This window comes from Phasianus colchicus, chromosome 2 (genome assembly GCF_987193195.1).
Source record: "Phasianus colchicus chromosome 2, bPhaCol1.hap1.1, whole genome shotgun sequence".
Lineage (NCBI taxonomy): Eukaryota > Metazoa > Chordata > Aves > Galliformes > Phasianidae > Phasianus > Phasianus colchicus.
Genome location: NC_143437.1, coordinates 3447114 through 3470854, shown reverse-complemented (window position 1 = coordinate 3470854; position 23741 = coordinate 3447114). Strand labels below are relative to the sequence as shown.

At 44.3% G+C, this 23741-nt stretch overlaps 3 protein-coding genes across 6 annotated transcripts in view; 2 read left to right on the top strand and 1 right to left on the bottom strand.

The window, feature by feature from the left end:
* The window catches only part of ASB3 (ankyrin repeat and SOCS box containing 3), a 26108-nt gene extending 12794 nt beyond the window's left edge, over positions 1–13314 (bottom strand). The window contains exon 1 of one of the 2 annotated variants that reach the window (XM_031597844.2): positions 13192–13314. The gene's annotated coding sequence lies outside the window, so the exon portion shown is untranslated. Of the gene's footprint in view, positions 1–183; positions 268–13191 lie in introns of those variants that run through there. The other variant, XM_090134559.1, reaches the window with a different exon arrangement.
* CHAC2 (ChaC glutathione specific gamma-glutamylcyclotransferase 2) lies at positions 88–7784 on the top strand. 2 transcript variants are annotated; one of them, XM_031597848.2, is made up of 3 exons: positions 88–267; positions 5204–5239; positions 7316–7784. In XM_031597848.2, exons 1-3 carry the CDS (start codon positions 88–90, stop codon positions 7697–7699), a joined length of 600 nt encoding a protein of 199 aa, XP_031453708.1. In that variant the 3' UTR covers positions 7700–7784. The 2 variants fall into 2 exon arrangements, with proteins under 2 accessions (XP_031453708.1, XP_089990689.1); XM_090134563.1 differs by lacking the exon at positions 5204–5239.
* Positions 13262–23741, top strand: ERLEC1 (endoplasmic reticulum lectin 1). 2 transcript variants are annotated; one of them, XM_090134562.1, is made up of 14 exons: positions 13262–13496; positions 13653–13723; positions 13841–13921; positions 14767–14844; positions 14959–15022; positions 16448–16488; positions 17618–17841; positions 19258–19387; positions 20062–20223; positions 21520–21579; positions 22080–22204; positions 22579–22656; positions 22865–22940; positions 23432–23741. In XM_090134562.1, exons 1-14 carry the CDS (start codon positions 13277–13279, stop codon positions 23501–23503), a joined length of 1482 nt encoding a protein of 493 aa, XP_089990688.1. In that variant the 5' UTR covers positions 13262–13276; the 3' UTR covers positions 23504–23741. The 2 variants fall into 2 exon arrangements, with proteins under 2 accessions (XP_089990688.1, XP_031453707.2); XM_031597847.2 differs by having other exon boundaries at positions 13359–13496; positions 13653–13757.

Sequence of the window (23741 nt, the reverse complement as noted above, 5' to 3'; positions counted from 1 at the left end):
TCACGGTGCGCCGCGGTGCCGCCCCGCAGCCGGGCGGTGCGGGAGGAGGAGGCAGGGAGGAGCCGCCCCGCCCCGCCCGCAGTGCGCATGCCCGCCCCGTCAGTAATCGGGGCAGCGCGGCGGGTCGCGGCCATGTGGGTGTTCGGCTACGGCTCCCTCATCTGGAAGGTTGACTTCCCGTACCAGGAGAAGATGGTGGGGCGCATCCGCGGTTACAGCCGGCGGTTCTGGCAGGGCAGCACCGACCACCGCGGCGTGCCGGGCAAGGTGAGGGGTCGGCCGGGTCGTGTCAGCTCCGCAGCCGCGCTCGGAACGGCCGGATGTAGCCGGGGTTCCCGCGGCGGCTCCTCGCCCCGCCGTCGATCGGCGGCCCGCGGCCGGGCTGCTGGCGGAGCTGTCGTTGGGCCGCCTGCCTTCCGCGTCGGGGCGGCTCTGCCCGCGAAGCCGCGTCCCGCCGGCGGAGCTGTCACTTGTCTGTCGGTAGCTTCGCAGGGCACCTGATGCTCCACCCTGCCGCTGCGAGGCACCCAGGGCGAACGCCTCCGGTGTAGTTCGCTGCGGCAAGATGCGCTCTTTAATGCTCGGAGTTTTAATTTTCTCCTTCGTTCTGTTACTGTTTGGTGTGGTTAAGGCGCTGGAATGAGAATAACATCGCCGCGCTGCGGCTCTCCCCGTGCTAAAGAGCTCAACAGACACTAAAGGGACAATAGGTGACAGAAGCGCCCAGCAGGTTGGATGAATGCTTTGATGTGGCAGGACTGCGTTATTTACAGCTGCAGATGCTGCTCACGGTTGAGTCATCAGAAATGCGAACGCATCATAGATGTGTAGGATCCGACTCTCGGTAGGTGCTAACAGCTCACCGGCGCTCAGTGCTGCTTTCAGTCCTGTGCAGCAGCTTTTCCCTGGGCTGCCAAAGCTGCCCTCAAACCTGCGCCCTGCTGACGCTGCTCTGAAGCCAGACTGGAGTTATGGAGTTAGCAAGGGCACCCCTGGCAAAGGCAGAAGGATTCTTCTTAGAAAGAAAGCGCTGCGTGAAGCTCAGAAGGAATTTCATGTAGTCCTGACCAGCACTGATTCCCACCTCTGGCAGAAGGTGATTTTTGCAGTGCTTTTAGGTGCAAGCACGCTGAGTGTTTCCCTGCTGCTCTCTGAGCTGGGAAGACGTGCTGTGATGCTGGCTGTACAGCTGAGTGCCTTCTTAGCAGGAGCCTCCAGCCATCCTTTTCCAAGCTCTGCTCGTGTGTGTTGCAAAAATTCTGATCTTCTCTTTTGGACGGACCAAAAAAAAACCAAACCCATTCCAGAGTTGTTCAGGTGAGGCCTAAGAGTGTCATCTGCAAGCCTTCAGTACTTAGGATGCTGGGCTTTAAAACAAGTTTTTAAAAATCAATAGAGAAAGTCCCTTTCTTTGGACTTCAGAAAGTTATAAATCCCTCACAGGCCAGTGTTTCCCTCTTTCTGTAGTGCATTACCTTCTGTTAGGCTGACTGAAATTCAGGGGGATAGCCAGACTGCATTTGTGTGGATTCTGGAAGTCTTGCAGAATGGCTGTGCCAACTCACTACCAGCCAGTGCATCCTTTGTTCCAGTTAGCTCCACTGTTTGCATTTGTGCCCTAGCCCAGGTCATGCCCAGAACCATCATCTGCAGCCATAAACAGCCTTAAAACAAACAAAAGCCCTACAGGGGCTCATGCACTGCTCTGTTTCTATTTAGGAACAGTCTATTATTATTTATGCTTATTGTTTACGCGTTTTATTTTTGTTGATGGAAATGCTTAGCATTAGCAAAACACACTTCCTCAGCACCAACAAGTTAATGCCTTCTGGAATTACTCAGTCCATGAGTTGATGCTGCTAATTCCAAGGCAAAAGGGTTCACTCCCTCACTGTGTGCTGAGGAAATGCACCACAATGTCCAAGGCCTGATGACCTCTGCTATGAACCATTAAAACCCCTAACATCAGGAGCAATGTCTCATGTGGGTGAGCTATTGGAGAAATTGCTCCTTCAGTACTAAAGCAATTTAAAGAAGAGCAGTGAAATACTAGCCAGCAAGTTAAAAATGCTCTCCTGAAATCACAAGTTGCTACAACGTTCCATGGTCAGCACAGCAACAACATACAGAGCACTCTGACATACAATGGCTGCAAGCTTTTAGGGCAGAACTCAGTTGGCCCTGTACTCATACACTGAACTGCTCGGCTGATAACTGACTTCTTACAGCATAAAGTGATGTTTTCATCATCTTGTTGTTGGCTCAGAAAGACCCGTTATAGACTGTTATAGTAAGCACAAGTGCTTGCATAAGTGGCAAATTCAAATGTCCCAGTCCAAACTTCAGAAAAAATGGCAACAAAAATGCAGTCCTACACAATTCACACTCAGCTTCTCAGATTAAAACGTAGGGGATCAATAAACATCTATTTAATAGAATGTAACCAAAGCATATCTTGGTGCTTTCCTAAAAGTACATTCCCGACTTTCCTAAACCTCTTCTAGTAAGGCTGGCTTTCTAACTTAGCATTACTGGGTTTGGTCACCCATTGACTTCCCAGTTTCCAAATCCTTCTTGAAGCATGAATCCTCATAGTCACTTTCTCTATTCAACTGCAAAGGAGGAAATACATTAAAAACATCAACATTTAAAACTTCTTCCAGTAACTAAGCACGTAGCTTTGGCTACAATGATAATCCAACTCCTCCTGCAAAATAGCCAGTTTTCCATACTCACAAACTGTATTTTTAACCTCCAGTGTTTGAGAGAATCTCTTCCAACAATACCAGACTAACCTGCCATTCCTCAGGCTACCTTAAAAATGCTGAATTCTTCTTAGTACTGCAGTTCTCTAAGGTAGGTTCCAAGGCTCGCTTACTAAGAGCTCCTCAACAAAATTCAGGGCATAATCTCACCCAAATGCATTAATTTGAACAGTTTTAACTTTTGGCAGCTCTCTGAAGAGCCCCAGCCGTGCACACTGTGTCTACATCTGCATCTAGGCCTGCTCTGTACAAGAACAAAGAGCTGTGTGTCAGTGCAGCGCCGAGTTAGGACTGCAAGTTTGGTTCCTGTCTTCTTCATTCTTCTGCAAGCCACAGGAACAGCACTGAAGTGCACATTCAAGGGCTGAAGCATGAAACCACCGTTACTATAGCATGGTTTGACCAAACAGCTTGCAGCAGCCAGAAGGGCAGTTGGATGGCTTCTCCTTACAGGTCCCTTCCCCCAGCTCCTGCCCACCTGCTGTGTCTGCCCAGTGCCCAGACAGTCAGGCAGTCTCAGTGTTGGAGACTCTGTACCTAACCTTTGGATGTGCTTAGGAAAAAAAAACCCTAAGGCAATGTGATGACATGATTGATGGAGCTCCAACTGCCTGCTGCCCACTGTTAACCCCAAGGGACTCCTATGTGTTCTCTCTGATGTGGGGTTTATAAAAAATGAGTGATTCAGCTTAAGGTGAATTCATTTTAAGATAAGGGCTTTTAGCTTGTTAAAAATGGAGAAAAAAGGTAATCAAACTAAAACCTTTTCTAAGTTAAGGTTTCCTTTTTATCTCATCTTATTTTCATACTCACATGGCAAAATGAATCGATTATTGTTTCAGTAAACATTCAGTATCTTCAGGATCTGAGCACTTCCATGTACCATTCAAAAGAATCTTGTGTAGCAGTGGAAGACCTTACTTCTGTTTGCCCTATGAATTTCATAGGACACATCGGCTAGCCCTGAGGAACTGCAAGCTGTGCAAAACTGACAGAAGTCCCTCCAAGACACCTGGCTTAGGAGATCATTCGTAGTACAGCAGAAATTGTTTTCATTTATATTATATAACTCATTTACAGATGTGTTATTTTCTTAGCTTGCAGAGCTAATACTTGTGCTTCCACAATGCTGTCTGGTTTAGGTAGTTCCCCACAAACCAGTCAATGGAACAACCAACCAGCTTGTTAAGCCTAAAATATTTAGCAAAATATTTGATCATCACCAGTTTCCATCTGTGAGAGACAGCCTAGCAAGACTTCACTGTTACTGACCAGATGAGATCTGTTCAGATGTACTCTACAGACAGTCAGTCAGTGGTGTATTTAGCCTAACTCAAGGTGAACCCTTCAGCACTATTATTAGTGCAGCGTGTTAACCAGCTTCTCTTGAGGTTAAAGCTGAATGACAGCAAAACAGCCCCAGGTGATTTATTGATTGAGACTATTCTCAAATGGCCTAGGTGAACAGGTAGCTGTGCCAACTTTTCCCCCAAAATAAACAGCCGTTAAGATGATGAAACAGCTTACACTGAATAAATAGTATCCGCAGTTGATGGAAGATGGTTCTGCAAAAACTAAATTTTCTATTTTCCTTCTTAGGAAAAGAATTTCTGTTTTTCCGAGGACTCGGTGTAGGACAATACCCTGCATTGTTACTGTGTGAAAGAGACAGAGATGAGTACAGGCTGAGCAAAGGGAACTAAGCACGGACACGTCAATGAAGCCATGATAGAGGAGTTGTAAAAAGACTGAAATGATAGAGTACCCAAGGGCAAAAGTTAGCTTTGACTCAGTGAAAGGCCTGCATCCACACACACCGAGTTCTGGTCGTCTGCCTAACGCCCAAGGAAACAAACTTCTATCCTAGACTACAGTTGAATCAAGCAGTATCTCTGCTTTCCCTTATGTAACCAGACACTAATCTGATGCTAAAAACAGCAGTTTTACACTGCTGATGCAGTTCCTCATAGGGTTTTATGCTTTAAGTTGTTATTTTAAACTTTATTGAGGAGTTGGTCTCTGTGATCCTTGTGGGTCCCTTCCAACTTGGGATATTCTGCGATTCCACAGGTTACACAGAAAAACTCAGCTAGCTGTAACTTTCCCAAAACATCTAATCAGGAGCTGCCGCAGTGTGTAGTTAACATTTTCTAAGATTGCTAGTGCAATCCAAGGCAGCAGTGGTAGCATCTCGCTTTGTTCAGCCACGCTAGATGTCCACATGACATCATTTGCTGTGCCTGTGTCTAAACTCCCTGTAGAGAAGGAGAAGGTTCACCTCATCGCTGCCCTAGAGAAAACACGGCGTGCTCCTGGTGAGGAGCAGCACGACTGAGGATGGGATACTCTGGATAATTTTGCACTAACGAATTATTGTCACCAGTCATTTACAGTAAAAGCTGCTGACTGAACTAACAAGGATTTTCATTTAATTTTAGCCTGGAAGAGTTGTGACTCTGGTTGAAGACCCTGAGGTACAGTACTCCTGTTCTGTCTCTATAGTATAGAGACTGTCCTATTGTGTTCCCAGCCTGTGTAGTAAGTCTCTATTAATTTTTGTTTCTCTACAAGCCAATAATTGAGTTATCTTTACTGAAATGAAGTGTTGTCTCAAAATGACTTGAGAGTTACACTCTTCATTACTTCAAATAAATCCATCAGTCTAAACTAAGCAACAGAAAGCAGTTTGGGTCTATTATTCCTAAAGGTATATTTTAAAGTATTTTCCTAAGTAGTCACTTCAGCTCTCCTGCTATACAGGGCAGATTTGTTTACTTTCAGTGTATGTATGGTGCTGAAGATGCACTGATATCAGACCTCAGATGGCGTGTGAGAGCCATCATCTCAGCCTCCCAGGATAAAAACTGAAACAAATTAAGATTACATCACAGCGATTAAAAAGATTCACTTGCTTTAATTTTTGCTACATGGATAAAATGTTTAAGGAATGAAATGCCACAATTGTGTGTTTAGTTTTTACCTAATACTGTAAAATCAGCTCAGAGATGGAGTTAAGTTTAGCAGTAATTGTAAACTTGGACTGTTTTTGCAGTTAGCAAAACCAGCAAAATGCAGTGCACTGTCCCTCATTGTGACTTTCTGTACCTTTCTAGTAAGGGTTTTTTTCACATTACAGCACTGCTGGGTACCATTATGTTACAGACTCCTATATAAACAAAGAATGGTTATGTTTGTTGTCACTCCATTTCTATTGTTAAGCAAACTTACTCGTTGTCATAGAAACTTTTTTCCCCTTAGCAAACCAGTTTTGTTTGGATGGGTTTTTTTCCCCTTTTCTCCACAATCTAGCACAGCTCACACAAAACATCAAGTGATAGGAATGGGCTGTACTTCACTCTTAGCAACTCATTCTTACCGTGTCACACGGTCACCTCACTCTGAGTCTCCCTTCACAGAGCACAGCCATCATTCCACTGCACACACACCCAAATGTTGGTGGCAGTGGTGCTTTCATTGGCAGTGCCAGCCCCCAGCTCTGTGGCAGCTGTGTGTCCTGCCGCAGTTGCACTGTGCTGTCTGGAAACATCTAGCTCACAGTTATTTTAATTTGCTCCATCCAAATCTCTGTGCCAGTTAAAAGGAAACCGTGATGAAAAGGAACACTGTGCTCCTTGTCAGATTTCTGGCTTTTCATTTGCCATCATCTGAAATAGGATTTACCTCCACTGAAAGTAAAACAAATGAAGTAGTGATGCTTGTATGTATACACGAATGTAATGGATAACAAACCACGATCGTTTTCCTGTGCTGCATCAAACAGACAAAACCGAAACAAACAGAAACTGCAAACTCAGATCTCACTCATTTGCCCATCTAAAACTTTCCAGGAATATAACTCACCACAGTTAATATGTTCTCAGAGATTTTACCCACAGTGAAGAAGAAATATAGAGACTTACAGAGGTGGTGATGAAATTAATCCCAGCAGTGTTTGCTGAGGAGCTAGTGATGCTCTATCTAATTGTGCAAACTCAAGGTTCAGCTCAGCTTTTTCTTCTTGGGCTCAGTGTCAGCGTGGCAGCATTAGTGCTCTCATGCTGCCAGATGTGTGACAGAAGGGCAGCCTACCCTTAAAAGTGAAACCAGAAACACAGACAGGACTTGATCAGAATTACTTAGAATTTGGCACTATTTACAATTTTAACTTTCGCTGCACTATTTTTGTGAGGTCGGGAAGATACTTGATACCCATTCTGTCAGCTCTCCAATAGACAGCGTTCAGAAACTCATGAAGACTATCTATTATTTCAGATTTAGTTGCAACAAGAAATCATTCCATAAGAAAAGCCTCAGCATCAGGAAGAAGGTAGAGGACTGATGTGCGTAATTACTATTTTGACAGAAGATTTCCTAAATAGAACAGCCCTCTTGATTCAGGACACCGAGAACAGTGTGAGAAATAGCTATAAAAAGACTGAAAATGGAAGAAAATATTTCAAGCGTTTTGTCAAAATAAAGCAGAAATGCATCCATTTCCCAGTGCGCTTTTAAACCCTGCTTGGATTTTCTTTCCCTATGTCCTCCCACAGGGCTGTGTGTGGGGCGTTGCTTACAGACTGCCAGCTGGACAAGAATGCGAAGTCAAGGCGTACCTGGATTTCAGAGAGAAGGGAGGCTACAGGACTACAACCGTTGTTTTCTACCCAAAGGACTCGTCAGTCAAACCCTTTGATGTACTGCTGTACATCGGCACTCGCGACAACCCCAACTACCTCGGCGCTGCGCCTCTGCAGGAGATTGCTGAGCAGATCGTCGACGCCGTCGGTCCCAGCGGAAGAAACACGGAATACCTGTTTGAACTCGCTAATTCCATGAGAAATCTTGTACCAGACGATGAAGACGAGCATCTCTTCTCCTTAGAGAAACTAGTAAAGGAACTCCTGGAAAAAGAACGAAGCCTAAACTGCCTATAGAAGAACTTCTTTCGGCGGTATTGCTTCGTCTTCAGAGGAATGGTTTCGTTGCACAGTGGGTATATGACTTGGAGGCGTATTGCTCTGTACTCTGCTATCTTATTTATTTAATATTGCATTCAAAAGAGTAGTTAGTCATTAAAACGTACTGTTTTAAAAAACATTCTTTTGGGAATCTATAGAAAGGGCAGCAGGGGAAACGTTTTAGGTTTGAATTTGGTATATTGGTAGTTTACCCAAAGATTACATCTTTCTTTATAAAAATCACCAGGGAACCACTTAAGCCTCTCCGTTACTTCAGGTTTAAAAAAAAAAATCTTCACAGTATTTTTTCTGATCAAAATCTGCATTCACTTACAACTCCCGAGTCATTGAAGTGATGGTTCTTTCCAATTCAAGACCACCAGCGTGGAGCTCAGTGCAGCAGAAGAGAGAGATGTGAAGTACTTGTTGTAAATGGCATAGTAAATGTGTGGTAGAACACTTCCATCAGTGTTCACAGAAATTAAGTGATTCCACTGCATCAGTGACCTCATCCCGTAGATCCTAGCTTGTCCTTGGTCACAGAGGATAAAGTGTTTCAGTGGTAGGAAAATAGTCTTTGCCCTTGGCTCAGTATGTCATGCCCCTGAAAAGCACAGCACAGGGTACTCTGACATCAACAAGCCATACTGTATCAGTGCCTTATTTTATTTTTCAAGGTTAATATCAAGAATAAGTCTAAATTATTGAAATCAGCCGAGAGTATGACTTGAGCCACAGTGCAGCAAGAACGCTCAGAAACTCAGCTCTGATATCTGCCTTTAGATGTTGGTGCAATTCCACGTCTTAAAAATTCACCAGTCTCTGAGGATGCAGTTTAAGTCAGCAATTTTCAAGCAGCGTTTCAGGGATTTGAAACAAAAGGCCATTAAGAAAGGAACCCCCTTTTCAGCCAACAGACACGCGTTGTATGGGCTGCCAGTCAGCCAAGGTTGGAAAGCCACCAGCTGAGGCCAGTAGCCTTACTTTATGCAAAACAGAGATAAATGGAGCTTCCGTCCCCACAACGACTTGTCTCCCTTCTCAAAATCTTAAGTTATTTTTGTGACTTTTATCAAAACGTATTTTTGTACGTTAACAAACTACCACGTAGCATCTGGTCTTTTCATACAGGGAATGCATATGTTTAGTAATAGTTCAGAAGTCTATATATTTTGCATTGGTACTTGCAAAAAGCATCTGTTTCTACTATACAAGTTGTGCATTTTCTTTCTTTGCATTGTCCTGCTTTATATTTGTAATTCCTCAAAAACGCTAAGGTTATCAGAATAACAAGCTGCTGTTATTTCTCTTGGCCACCTACAAAAATCAAAAAGAGCATTTGAAAAGGCACCTAGACAAGTAGGATATTACATTTCAAACCTAAATTCTAGATAATTAGACCATGTGAGATATGTAGCCGAGAAAGCTGTATTTTTTAAATACCAGATTACAAATTCAGTGTGCTTCTGGCATCTCTCACACATACACACATTGGTGGGGGAAAAAAAAGCAAATTACTTTTTAGAATCTGCTGTTTAATGGTTGAATGCTGCTATTTTAAAAGGAGATAATAGGGTCTCACTTGATGGACGACTCTAACCTGCAGAAGCAAACCTTCTGATCATATCAGTATTAGAATCGTAAGCAGCGAGGCCCCATTCTTCCATTAGGACTTGAGTTACTTGCAAACTCTTATGGGGGTCTTGATTCTCCACTGCACTGTGCTGGTTTGAGATTGATATGACTAATGCACCTGTAGGGCAGGACAGAAGGGTGGTCAGGACATCCAGGTGTCTGTCCGTAATGGCAGTCATTCAGATGCCTGACAACGTAAGGACACCAACATCTGAGTGACTTGGCACACCAAAGACTGACAGTGACAGCCAACACCCACATCAGCACCGATGAACACATGCCATTAACACATGCATTTATTCCCTCTGACTTAAAGAACAAGTCTTAAGTGTTAGGGGATACTCAGCTGTTCCTAAAAATGTTAGGTGTGATTTAGTTCATGAATACGTAAGCGTTCCTCCTTCAGCAAAACAAAACCCACTTTTCTTGTGCTTGCCTCGGATACAGACAAGCTGTAGTAAAGTTCAAACACGTGGAATGGCATGTCCACTTGATGCATTTTGTAATTCTTTCCTCCAGAGCTTACCTGTGTTCCTCAAAACAGGGCAAGGGATGCATATGCTCGCTAATGATCCAAAAACAATGGTGATGATTCTCTCTTTGAAACTACATTTAAGTACTGTGTTGGGGCATTGTGGTTATGTATGGCTCTACACTTTGTATCTTTAATTATATTCAAAACATTGTTGGTTCATTTGCTTTCCAGATTCATAAAATTTGCAATAATATCTGTAATGATACATTCCTGTTTGTGCATACAACTTCAATACAATAAAATGCATCACCTTTATTAATGGTGTTGGAGATAGAAACTTCCAGTAATGTTATATTTAAGAGGTATCCAGTAAGAGGATGGACACCACTGTGCATCTTAATAGCATCTCGTTATACAATGCTGTTAGATACAATGATGAAAAGTGATGTGCACTAGCTACCACTATGCAGTAATAAATGATGCCAATGTAAGCAATTAATTAAAGCACTGGAAGCACATCCAAGCCACCCTCCCAACAGCTTCAGTCACCAGCAAAAGCCTGGTATGCTTTCAGATCTGTTAGCCACCACAAAATTAATACACGCTTTTTGTATGCCACATGCTTATTTTTCTTCCCTCCATGATAGAACCAAATCTAAATTTGTGACAAAAGGATAAGAGATGTTTGTTCGGGCTTAATATACAAACACACATGCAATAAGCCACCTCTAAACTCTTTCCTGCAGTGCAGACATTTCAGCTGAACGCCAAGCTGCTGGTGTGCAGGGGGATGCTGGCTGTCCACACAAGCAGGCAGCAGCACAGCAAACCACCAGCATGGCACTTTATCCTGAATTTCTGCTGTGCAAGGATATGATTTGTGTAAGGTCAGAGAGAGACTGTTTCTCAAGTATTTAGCAGCCTTCTGCAGAAGCTTGACTTCACCCATACCCTCATTTCAATTGCCAGCTACAGCAGCTCTTACTATTCCAGCTTCATTCCTTCAGTATTCTTATGCTATGATCATTTCCTTGCTCCTCTGTCTTTTTCTTCCCTTCACTTCTTCCTCTCCTTTATCTCAACTACCTTGCCTGCATCCTTCTCGTCTTTTACAGCCTATGTCTTCTCTCCTGGCACTGTGCTCACATTGTACGTGCATTTTAACTGGATGAATTATCTTCCCAGCCAAACTTTAGCACATGGTTAACAGGAAAAAATTATGTGCTTAAATAAATAGAATACAGTAGCACAGTTCAAAAGTATTTGCTAGACCTGTGACCACTGTTTAGTACAGACTTAGCTATCTCATCTTATTTCCATCTCGAAATTGTTCTTCCCATCAGGGCAAAAGTTAACCAAGGGCACACAAACCATTTATTTAAACAATTTGGGTTAACTCAGCTCACTTTACCAGTGTACACACAGATGTACATACATCCATCATGCTGTCGGTAAGTATGATAAGAATGGCCTGGAACAAACCACCAGAAACCAGAGCCCACACAGCAGCCAGAGCTTCCTTTTTGCATCACCCCCTTCCTGTGCCTTCACACTCCTCACACCAGCTGCCTATGGGGTCAATTTTCTCATTAAACATTTAAGAATTTATTAAGAATTGCTGTATGCTACCAGAACATTCCCATCATCCCCACATGATGTCCCTTCCCCAGCTGCAAGGCAGATGGTACACTGCTCCACATTTCTCCTTCCTCTAGCATCTCCCATTTTGTCCCAACCATGTCTCAACACTTTGGTCTTAACTGGAGATAAAAGCAAGCACTTGCCTCATTATATTTGCCTGAGCAGTAAAAAAAGGTTATTTCTTTAATCTTCCAAGTCTGGGTAATAGAAGATTTGTTGACGCTACTCTAAAGACTTGGGGGGAAAAAAAGAAACAAGGATTCTGTGACACAACACTGCTATCCTATGCTCCTATGCTCCCAAGGCATGCTTTGCTGATGGGAGCAATGCAGGGCGGCCAGCAGTGATGGCATTAACAAAAGGTACACACTGCCCCGTGCAGGTTTGTTGTGCTGTACCTGAAGCCTAAAGCCTTCTAGTACAAGGATCAACGCTTCAGTAGATTTCTGCAGTAGCAGATATTTGGGTGGAACTATCAGGTAACTGTTGGGTTCCAAGGGATGGAACGCCTCCCTGTGAGGACAGGCTGAGAGAGCTGGGCTGGGCAGCATGGAGAAGGGAAGGCTGTAGGAGACCTGAGAACAACCTTCAGTATCTGAAAGGGCTGTAAGAAGGAAGGGGACAGACTCTTTAGAGGGATTTGCGTGACAGGACTAGTGGAAATGGTTTATAACTAAAAGAGGGGAGATTTAGGCTGGATACAAGGAAGAAGTTTTTGACAATAAGGCACTGGCACAGGTTGCCCAGAGTGGTGGTGAGTGCTCCATCCTTGGAGACACTCAAGATCAGGCTGGATGAGGCTCTGAGCACTGATGGAGCTGTGGCTGTCCCTGTTCAGTGCAGGGGAGTGGGACTAGATGGTCTTTAAGAGTTCCTCTCAACTTCAATGACTCTATGATTCTAGTACGAGTAACCGTGAGGTGGAAATAAATGGCAATGGGTCTTTGTCCACACCAAAACAATCAAGAAGAAATTCTTATAAGAGAAAGATATGAATTGCAGCCATTCCAGGCTTAATTATAATCCTCTACAAAATGTCTGCCTTCCAGTTTCCAGGCTTATTCTATGTGCACAGCAGTGCTGACCACTCTGTCACAACACACCAGGATGGCTCCTTTCTGGCACCTGGGTGAGAGGAGCTGCAGCAGAAGCGGAGATGTTGAGAATCATAGAACCATAAAAGTGGAGAAGACACTGAGATCATTCAGTGCAGCCCCAGCACAGCGTGCCCACGTCCCGCAGTGCCACATCCCCACGGCTCTGGGACACCTCCAGTGACCCCAGCACTCCGTGGGCAGCTGTGTCAGTGCAGAATCACTTCTGGAGAAGGAATTGTTCCTAATATCCAACCTGAACCTCCCCTGGCACAGCTTAAAGCCATCCCCTCTCATCCTATGGCCGTTCCCTGGAGCAGAGGCCGACCCCACCTCACACAGCCTCCTTTCGGGTCGTTGCAGAGAGCCACGAGGTCTCCCCTGAGCCTCCTCTTCTCCAGACCGAACAGCCCCGCTTCCCTCAGCCGCTGCCCATCACACTTGTGCTCCAGACCCCTCACAGCTCCGCTGCCCTTCTCTGCACACGCTGCAGCCCTCGGTGCCTTTCCTGCAGTGAGGGCCCAGCACTGAGCGCAGCACCGAGGTGCGGCCTCCCCAGTGCCAGTGCGGAGGGACGGTCACCTCCTGCTGCTGACACGCCGCGCGACACACGCAGCACTCACCTCAGGGCCGGCGCGGACACCCGACGCTGCTCCGTCCCCGGACGCGGCCCAGACGCCGCGCCGCCCCGCCCCGCGGTCGCCCCGGATGTGGATGCGGACGCGGCCGCGGCTCCGCCCCGCTCGGAAGCCGACGTGTCCCGGTCGGCGTTGCGGGGCCGCGGGGCGGCATGAGGCGCTGCCGGCCCCGGGCGCTGCTGTGCGGGCTGCTGCTGGCGGCCGCGGTGGCGTCGGGCGGCCGCGCCCTCCCGCAGCTCAGCGACGACGTCCCGTTCCGGGTGAACTGGCCCGGCACCGAGCTGAGCCTGGTGCGGGCGGGCTGCGGGGCGGGGCGGGGAGGGATGCGAAGGGGAAGGAAGGGAAGGGATGGGGGGAGAAGGGAATGGAAGGGATGGGGAGGGAATGGAAGGGATGGGGAGGGAAGGCCCGTTGGGAAGGCGCGAGTAACGCGCGGCCTTTTGCAGCCCTCGACGGGCGTCCTGTACAGGGAGGACAACTTCATCCTGATGACCACGGCGGACAAGGAGCGCTACAAGTGCGTGCTGCCGCTGACGGCGGGCGGCGCCGAGGTGAGGAGCGGCTCCGCGCGGAGCCGGGGCGGGAGGCGCCGCCGCCGTCGGGGAACGAAGCCAAACGGGCGCTTTTGTGCTAGGAAGAAGAGAAGGAATACCGAGGCCCGGCGCCGGGAGAGCTGCTGGAGCCGCTGTTTAAGCAGAGCAGCTGTTCGTACAGGGTGAGCTTGGCGCCGGGCCGCGTTCGGGTGCGGTGTGCGGGATGTGCCGTGGGATTCCTGCACCGAAATCGGCTCTCCGTGATGCCGCAGCCTCGTTATCCTGACCTTACTGCTAAATTCCCATCTAGAGGCCCGATGTGTTCGTACCCCCGTCTCTTCTAACAGCAGTGTGAAGCTGTGGCTGTTAAGTGCTTACTTGCAGGAGTAAAGCAGCAACGTGAGCTTTCCCACACGGCTGCTCCAGGACGGGTGTTCCTGAAGAAGCACTGAAGGCTCAAACCACACGTGCTCCAGGATGAGGATCTGCAGTTTTCCCCCATTGCTCCGCAGCTTCCCCCATTGCTCTGCCATCCTATTGGCAAGACTCGTGCCTTGTGAGAGGATAAACAGCAAACAAGCTGTGCTGAGCAGCAGGGCGAGCCAGGTGCGGGTGTTGCACCCATAGAAGGTCCCACATGAGTGCTTGAGGAACAAAGTGGGTCGGGGCCAGCTGGCAAGCAGGACAACACATACAGCGCATACATGCATACAACAGTTCCCTGAGCAGCTCGGTGCTGAGTCACCTCAGCTCACCCCAGTGGTTTGGCAGTAAAGTCAGTCTTTACACCTGCTGTGGGTTTGTTTTCGCTTTATCTGTGCGAAAGCTAAGGGAGCTTTGTCCCTTTGTTGATCTAGAACTGCTGAGGGAACACCGAGGCTGCTTGCTCTGCTGTTATTTTTGAGGGTGCTTTCATCCACTGGTCTGCGTTTCATCGCTGCGAAAGCCAACAATGTGAGGGGAGATGTGATTTTTTAGGAGTAGCGTGTCTAGACAGAATGTCACTCTTTTTGCTTTTCATTTTAAGATTGAATCTTACTGGACTTATGAGGTCTGCCACGGAAAACATATCCGCCAGTATCACGAGGAAAAAGAAACGGGGCAGGTGAGTTTCCTGCCATTTGGAGCTCCCAGCCCCCCTCTCACTGGTGGAAGCATGCAGAGCTCCTTTGAAAAAGTGTGGAAAATGATAACGTTCTTAAGCTTCTTTTGCTTGTAGAAAATAAACATCCAAGAATACTATCTCGGGAATATGATGATGAAGACCCCCTTATCTGAACCAGGTTTGTCTTAGGTTATTTTACTAATGCTCACGAGTTCTTCTGTTTTTAATTGCTACTATCTGAGAAATACGCTGTAGAAAAACTGACTCCCAGTGCAAAAAAATAGTGCAGTTCTGCAGATGGCTGTCTTTTTGAAAATGTATTGTTTTCAGTTAATTCCTTTCCAGCACCTTGGAGTTAACCTGTCAGTTTGCCGTGCTAATTAATTAGATCCATCTGCAATAGTAAGGGTCGGGAAGGAAAATACGTAGTAGAATAGATGGAAGCAGTATGTGACAGATGAGTCTGTTTGATGGTATAACATATTGCCCCTCTTTCTTTCTGGATGGGGAGATATCTTAACTACCGTGAGTAATGGGCAGAGCGTGTAGCATGTTTTAGGCTCAGCTGTTCTGTGATAAAACATGGGATGCCAACCCACACACGTAGAGCCTTTGCAGATAGATATGATCCTTGGAATTGTTGGAGGGTGTTTGCTGGGTTTCTGCCACAGACTTTTGGAAATAAGGGAGCTGAGTCCTGAAGTCAGATTACAATCTAAAATAATTTTCTGAGTGCTTGCATTTTTGCCCAGAAATTCTTATGGATGCCAAAAGTTCTGTGTTCATACCTGGCAACATCTGCTCCCCTTAGATATGGAGAGATATTTGTTCAGAGAACTCTAAAAATTGACAAGCTAATCATTCAGCAGAGCTGATGGAAACAGGAGAATTTCTTAGTTTAAATTCTAGGCTAGTACATGAAAGGTGAGCACCACATTTCTTCCTAAAATTAACTTCAGTGCCTTAATTCTGGGGGAGTTTTAGAGCTATTAATCCCATTTCTTCAAATTCCTGCTTCCAGCCTTCAGTTATGAATCTTAGTCCCGAGAAGAAGCCGTGATGTTTGGCTTTTCTTATTAGTTAGTGTCTGTGTTGTCATGAATCCTATGCAGAGGTAACAAATTTTCTTTAGAAGCTGCTCTATGAGATGTCTAAATTGAGTTTAAGAATTATTGTGTGGAGAGGTTGCATGTGATGATGCTTCAAGTTGTCGTGTCTTTTAACACGTTGAATTTGTCTTCTCTGCTTGGGTGGCAGATGTTATTCTTTCTGTGCTTCCTATGCAGGAATTCACACTACTCTTAAAAAATAAAACAGATGGTGTCTCAAAGCGTTGTGAGCTGAATCCACAGGTGTGATACAGGAAACTCAGAACAGCAGGGCAGTGTTGTCTCTTGCTCATCTATTCTGAATAGATCTGTTTCGTTGTCTTTGCTCTGGACCCTTGACCACTGTTTATTTCCTTTCTGCACCTGCAAGTTGGTACAATTGTCTGTTGGCAGCTTAATAACAAAGTACAAGTAAATAGAGCATATAAACTTTTCTGTGCGAGTTCACTTTGAGTTCAGATTTTATGCTTATCTCATTCTTAATTATTCCCTAGGTGAAGAAGAGAAGGAAAAGCCAAAAGAAAGCACAAAAGAGGCAAGTGAAAAACATCTATTTTAACTTTTGCCATCGTAATAGAGGCAGTTCATACGTGATGAGATTATATAAGTAGTTCCCTACCAAAACGAGTACAGAAAAATGAAACTGTTTCTGAGGTATAGAATGGCTGTGCAATTAAACTCCCAGTGTTTGTTCTGCCACTTCATGGATGTCACATCAATCCATTCACAACAGTAGAGTTGTCAAAAGGAGAGTCAGAGGACTCGGGCAGGGTTTGAAAAAAGCATGAGGGGAGAGGATCTCAGTTCCCCCAGGTTTGTGACCCAACCACAGGAGGCACTGCAGTCTTTTATCACTGAATGTGATTTCTTGTGCACTGAAAGCTTGGACTAGATCAAGCAACAGCAGACCAAAGTAGCCTCGCTTGTGGGTTCTAACAGGGCTTTTACACAAACAGAACTTTGGTAGCCAGGAACGATGGCTGGCTGCTTCAAACATAGAGCCAGGATGGGGACTTCTGTCAGTTTGGGGAATTAATTTCCAGAAGTATAAGTTTACTGAGTACCTTTACTTTAAAATACTTCAAAATGCATTTTACACCAGTGTTTCACACTTGGTAAAGTGGGATTTACATAGCGTGTATTGTTAACTTTCTGTTAGCCAAGACAGCAGATGGTGTGGGATGCTCTAGGTTGGATGTGTTGAAGGCTGTAGCACTGAAGCAACTGGATGGCTTTGTAGCAGGCCTTCTTCATGGCCTGGTACTGAGGTGAAGGCAGCACTCCGACCTGAGCTGACTCTGGCAGAGCTTCTCTCTGCTCCTTATCTTGAGGCTGCAGGGGGAACACAGCTGGCTTTGGAGCTCTTCCAAAACATTGCACCCAGCTGGGAAGCTTTCTTAGAACTGCAGCTTTGGGCAACCAGTGCACCAGCTGCCTTTGCAAGTCAGGCTTGTCATCAGACCACACGTGGTGCAGTGCATCTGTGCAGCACTGAGCTGGAGGCAGTAAGCCAGAATGTGTTTGGATGTCACAGTAAAACCAAGTCACCAAGCAGGGCTTTCAATCCAGGATTGCTGACTCTGCACAGTGTTACAGTGTTTGCTGTTTCAGAAGAGTCAAAGGAGTTTTGCTGCAGTTCCTAACTCCTACTTTCTTTCACACAGATACCCACAAAAAACATAGAGGGGCAGATGACTCCATACTATCCTGTAGAAATGGGAAATGGCACACCGTGCAGCTTGAGACAAAACCTCCCCAGATCGAGTACAGTCATGTACATCTGTCATCCAGAAGCTAAACATGAGATTCTTTCAGTAGCAGAAGTTACAACTTGTGAATATGAGGTGGTTATATTGACTCCTCTGTTATGCAACCATCCTAAATATAGGTACAGTATTCAAATTTTTTGCTAACTCCAAATTTTCATCAGCTGCCATGCGTGCGCTTATACGAGCCTTCTATCCACCTGTGGTTTCTGGTATGCAGCTGTGAAACTTGTATGTACTTACTTTGGCAAGTACAGCTTTGCCAAGTCTTAAAGGCTTTCATCTTAAGCTGAGTCATACTTGCTTTTTGGAAGTCTGCTGGTTGACTCCGTATGAGAAGCAGATGGAAAGTACTTTATTTTCAACAGGTAAGTTTCTAACCCTGTCATTCTGAAGAGGAACCAGGGCCTGAAGGCTGCAGGCAGATTAAAAATATCCAATCTCTTCTCTTAGTTTATGATTTCAACCTCTTTGGGGATCATCTGCATGGTATTCAGATACTGCACATTGTACGTGTGCCATATATGCGTGCACAGACTTCAACTTCTGTATTTAATTTCAGAAAACAAGAGTATTGTCTTCAGCTAGTAAGATTTATTTTACCAGTTCTCTCAGCTTAGAGAGTTCCCACCTGTGCTTGTCTTGGTTTAGTGTCTTTGTTTCTGCTGTGCGAGTCATTTTTCACATGAAGAGTTCACAGTTTGTGTTATTTTCCAATAATCAGTTACTATTTTTTTTTCACCTGGATGGATCTGGTACTAGTGCATTATCTGATGCACTTACCTGTGCATGTATACTATATGTATCAGCAGAAGAACTGAAAGGGGAAGGCAGATTGTTCTTCAGTGATAAGAATACTGTCTTCAGCCACTAATCCCTCCCTGATGGATGTGGAAGGATTTCTGGCCACTGGCAAGAAACACTTGAAAGTAAATACAACAGGATATTTCCCAGCTGTATCATCTTAGTCAACAAAGATAGGTGGAGATAGCAGGCTGCTCAGTGTCAGCAGAGCTCATGGCAAACAAACCAACCTTGTTTGAAGGGCACTTTTCCTGCAGTGTTCCCTGAGACACCTGTGAGCAGTACTTCAGACACAGCAATCATCTCATCCAGTAATGCAGCTGCACTAACTTAGCAGGCAAATATCCATTGGAACTTCTTTGGTTACAATTTTACTTTCTTAATGTTTTTTTCTTTTTTAATGGTGCCTTGCTTTATATAAAGTGAGGAGACAGCTGTAAGCCTGCTTCATCCTGCTTTTCCTTTCTTGAGATGAGCTGATTTTTGCATAGCTAACAAAGAGTGTTAGAGGAATAATGGCTTATATGCAGTGGAAAAAGACACGTGTCCTATGTTTTATTTCTGTAGGAACTTACATCAGTTGTAATTGTGAGAACATTGAGGCTTTAACTGTGATGGTGTAACTGCAGGAAAAAAATAACTGCCCCAAGCTAGTCAGAAATGTAGAACAATAGAAAAAAGCATGTTTTGTCTGTGAACATACTGAGTGATGCATTCATAAATCGTTCGGACAGGTTTAGGGCTTCTCCTGTGAATGACATCTTTTGCCAGTCTCTGCCTGGATCCCCACTTAAACCCCATAATCTGGAACAGCTGGAGAAACAGCAAGAAATGATGAAGATGCCTTTTAGAAGAGCTAAAGAGGTAGGTGGTTTCTTTTTTTTTTTTTTTGTTAAAGTTTGAAAGTGTTTACTATTCATGTTACAACACACATAACGTGCAGCTCAGTGGAACAGGTTGTTTTAATCTACGTTAGAAGACCATGTCAGACTTTAGAACAGTCTTTAAGTTTGTTGCTTATTTATGTAGCCTACTTACTGGAAGGAAAACGTATCAGTTAAGTTTGGGCAACTGACTGAAAACTTCTGTGGCCTTCTTAGCCTGCAGTTTGCAGAGTTGCTAAGGTCCACACTTGGAATCTGTTTTTCAGCCATACCTAAGATAGTGAAAGCATTTTGTCACTGCTTTCATACTTTTTTGCACAGCTTGCCTAACATACTATTAAGTAATTTCCTATAGTTGATGTGATTCTACGGTGGCCATGTATTGCACCAAGGGAGATTCAGGTTGGACATTACGAACAGTTTCTTCTGTGCAGGAGTGGTCAGGTGCTGGAGAGTGCTGCCCAGGGAGGTGGTGGAGTCACTGTCCTGGAGGTGTTTAAGAAATGTTCACTTTTTATACTGAGGGATGTGGTTTAGTGGGGGAATATTGGTGGTAGGTTGGGCTGGATGATCCTGGAGGCTTTTTCCAACCTTGCTGATTCTATGATTCCGTATTAAATCTAGGTACTGTATTTGTATATACTTTAATTTCAGGAAGAGACACCTTCAACAAAAGAAGAGAAGTTTTCTTCCATTCATAAGCCTGTTGCTATTGGTAGCCATCAACTACTAACTGTAGGAACAACCCTCATCTCCAAATTGACTGACGACCAACTTATAAAGGAATTTCTCAGTGGCTCCTACTGTTTCCACGGGGTAAGAAATAAAAGTTAAATACGGTCAAATAGCTACTCCTTAATTATACATACCATTTTATAAGTGTGTATAAAATGAAATTACTCCTCAGTGAGAGGCGAGGGGGCTGTGCTGTTTCCTCATAACAGAAGAGGGCTGCCCAGAGAGGTGTTCAGATGTTGTACTAAATGGGGAAATACTAGTGGTAGGTTGACAGTTGGAGTGGATGATCTTGAGATCTCTTCCAACCTCAGTGATTGAATGAAATATAACAGAATCATAGTCTTAACTAAAAGTATTCTTCTGTGCTAAATTCAAGACCTATTTTTGCACAGTTCTTGCCCTGGATCTCGTCTTGGCTACGTCCAACCTAGAGCATCTCAGTGTTGCATTGTGCTATGGCAAAACCTTTCTTAAAGCCAGCACTACTATCTGTTTTCTGTCCTCTCTCCCCACCAAATACTGCAATTATTTCTGTGTATGCAGTGCTGCTGTAGTGCTAGTTATAGGGCTGTTTTGTGTTTGAAGTGAAAAGCATTTTGGGGGTATAAATCTATAGCTTTCATTGGGAGATGGAGAGCATAGAGTTGGAAGTCTTAATGTTCACAAATGATATTTCCCTGACGTTCAGATATTTAAATAGATCCTCATTAAGTGATGATTGCTTGGTTGCACTGGTCTAAATGCAGAGTTGAAGCAGTGGTGAAGTTCTTCTATCATCTAAATAAAACCAGTGCGTAACTTACAGAAGCCACATCAAGTTAATGTTACAACAGCACTCTTTTGCACATAATTGCATCAGTAAAGGGAAGGTTTGTATAACAAGTTCTATGCTAGAAAGGTGTCTTCAGTTTTTTCTGTTGAAAACTGACTTAAGTGAACAAATGGTGAAATGAGAGTAGATCATGAGAGTTGTGCTGATTTTGTTAATGAGAAAGCCAGAAAAGAACAGATAAACAGCCAGCAGAGAAAAGGCATCTGAAGTTGTCACTCTCTTTGAAGAAGAAAACGTTTATTAGAAAGATGAATAGAGGGGATACAAATGGTTTAAGGAATTTAGTCCTTTTGCAGCTTTCCTCATGAGTTTACATAAAAATGAGGTCGTCTTTGCTTGAGCTCCTCTATTCCAGCTCTTAACCCTGCCAGTTAGTCTAATAAGAGTTTCTGTTTCAGTGCAAATCAGGAATCAACATTTCTGATTGATAAGTTTGGAGTTTTACAGCTAAAATAACCAGCGGTTTGGGGTCAGGAGGGAAATGGGAGTGGCTGTTTGGGGGTTTTGTTTTGGTTTAATGCTGAAATTATACCCCTCCCTAGGGTGTTGGTTGGTGGAAGTATGAATTCTGCTACGGCAAGTATGTTCATCAGTATCATGAGGTATGTGCACGTAGTTCTGTGTGCTGCCGCTAGATGGCTGTGGGTGGTGATGGGGAGCCTGGAGGATCCGTATTTGGTCTGAAAAAAGCAGCATCCTTTTCTTGGCTGATCAGCATTTTGGGTTTAAGCGTGAATTTCAGAACATAAATCCTCAGCCCTGCATAAGAGTTTATGCAGGGTAACATAGATACCATGTCAGGTGATAACATAGATACCACAGCACAGTGATAATGAAAGCTGAAAATGTGTCTTTCTTGTGGAAATGCTCTTCTGATCATTGGAATACGTTTATCAGCTTACACAGCCTCTATGGCTGTTGTGAAGAGACCATCAACTTGAGTCTTGACCCTACAGCATCATCCTTCATAGCTTGTCCCAAATGCAAGAATGTGTCATGTTGATGGGAGCAGACTCGCTCTAGAAATGACATTCCACTCGTTAAGACATCTTCACTGCTAAAATTATAGTACAGGGTCACTATCAGCCTTTCTTTTTTTTAGGACAAGGAAAGTGGCAAGACTTCTGTGGTCGTGGGTACTTGGAACAAGGAGGAACACATTGAATGGTCCAGAAAGAATGCTGCTAGAACGTACTATCTTAAAGAAGATGGTACGCAGACAGTTAGGTATGGTTACATTCACTGAGATTACTGCTCTGGTTATGAGTTCCTGAGTTACTCTCATATGTGTGGCAGAGAAAAATAAATGCCAACATCCACTTCAGCCACACGTGAATATTTACTAATAGATAAGCTGTTACAAGCATGTTGATTTTTTTCCCCCTAATCAACATGCCATGTCAAGAAAGGTAATTCAAGACTGGATATGAGGCAGATTCTTCCAATAGTAAACAACGGTTTGCTCCTGTAATACTGAAATACATTATTTTACTTCTTTGTTATACATATTGAAGCTAAATATTTGAAATTATGAGATACATATTAAACAAATTAGCTCTCTGCATAAAAATTGTGTTTACTGTTTCCAAACTTTTGGGCAGGATGGTGTCTCATTTCTATGGAAATGGAGATGTTTGTGACTTAACTGACAAGCCAAGGCAGGTGACAGTGAAATTGAAGTAAGTTAACTTTTTTTTTTTTTCTTTTTAGTAAACTGATGCTTTGTGTTTCTGCTTTCTCTTCCAGAAGGGAAAGTAGTATCTTTCTGCCTTTCAGCTCAGAAAGCAACTGTTAGCTGGGCTTAGTAAAAATGATGCTGATAGTAGGGAAATAGATTTTATTTTTGTGTTTCTTAAATGCTAAAAACAGCAACATTTTTTTTTTCAGATGCAAAGAGTCTGATTCACCTCATGCTGTAACCATATATATGCTAGAGCCTCATTCTTGCCAATACATCCTTGGGGTATGTAAAGACATTCTTGAATTTCCAGAGATCCGCTGTCACGTAGTGGAGGATGTCTCAGGGTACAGGTTCCACTTCATGGAAAGTGTGAGATCAGTTCTGACTTGATTGACTGCCTTTGTTAGTCACAGGGTATGATTTGGTAGATTTTCCTACTCAAGTGACAAACTTTACAGCTGCCATCTGGAGTAGGGTTAGCAGTGCAGCCTGCCCCTGGCAGGGGAACATAGACACTGTACTGAAAGACACATCAGGATTTCCAAATGCACTGAAAAATGCTGATGTCATTTTAGTGCTCTTACTAAATCTGATGAAGGTGCTGCTCCATCCACTGGGTCACCACTGGGCACCTTAAATATGTGACGTGTGCTGAGCCTCTTGCCCTCTGTTGTGATTAATCTTGTGATCTCTGTTGTGGTGTCTTGTAAAAGTTATTTCACAGAAAATATTTCATATCTTCACACTTCAATATTTTGTCTCATGCGTTCAAGGTGGAATCTCCTGTCATCTGTAAAATTTTGGATACAGCAGATGAATATGGGCTCCTTTCAGTACCCAGCTAAAGAACAGCACAGTCCATGAAGAAAGCCATACCCATCAGCATCCCAGCTGGCCTTTTCCACATTAACACCATACCTGTGAGATGACCGAGCAGTACAGAAGTGTTCAGCCAACCAGCCTCACCAGCAGATTTCTCCGAGATGAGGGACTCATGAACCACTTTGTGTATAATGATGTGTATATAAGAGGTTATCGATAAACTTTTAACAATTAAAATCTTGTCTTGCACTCCTTGTTTGA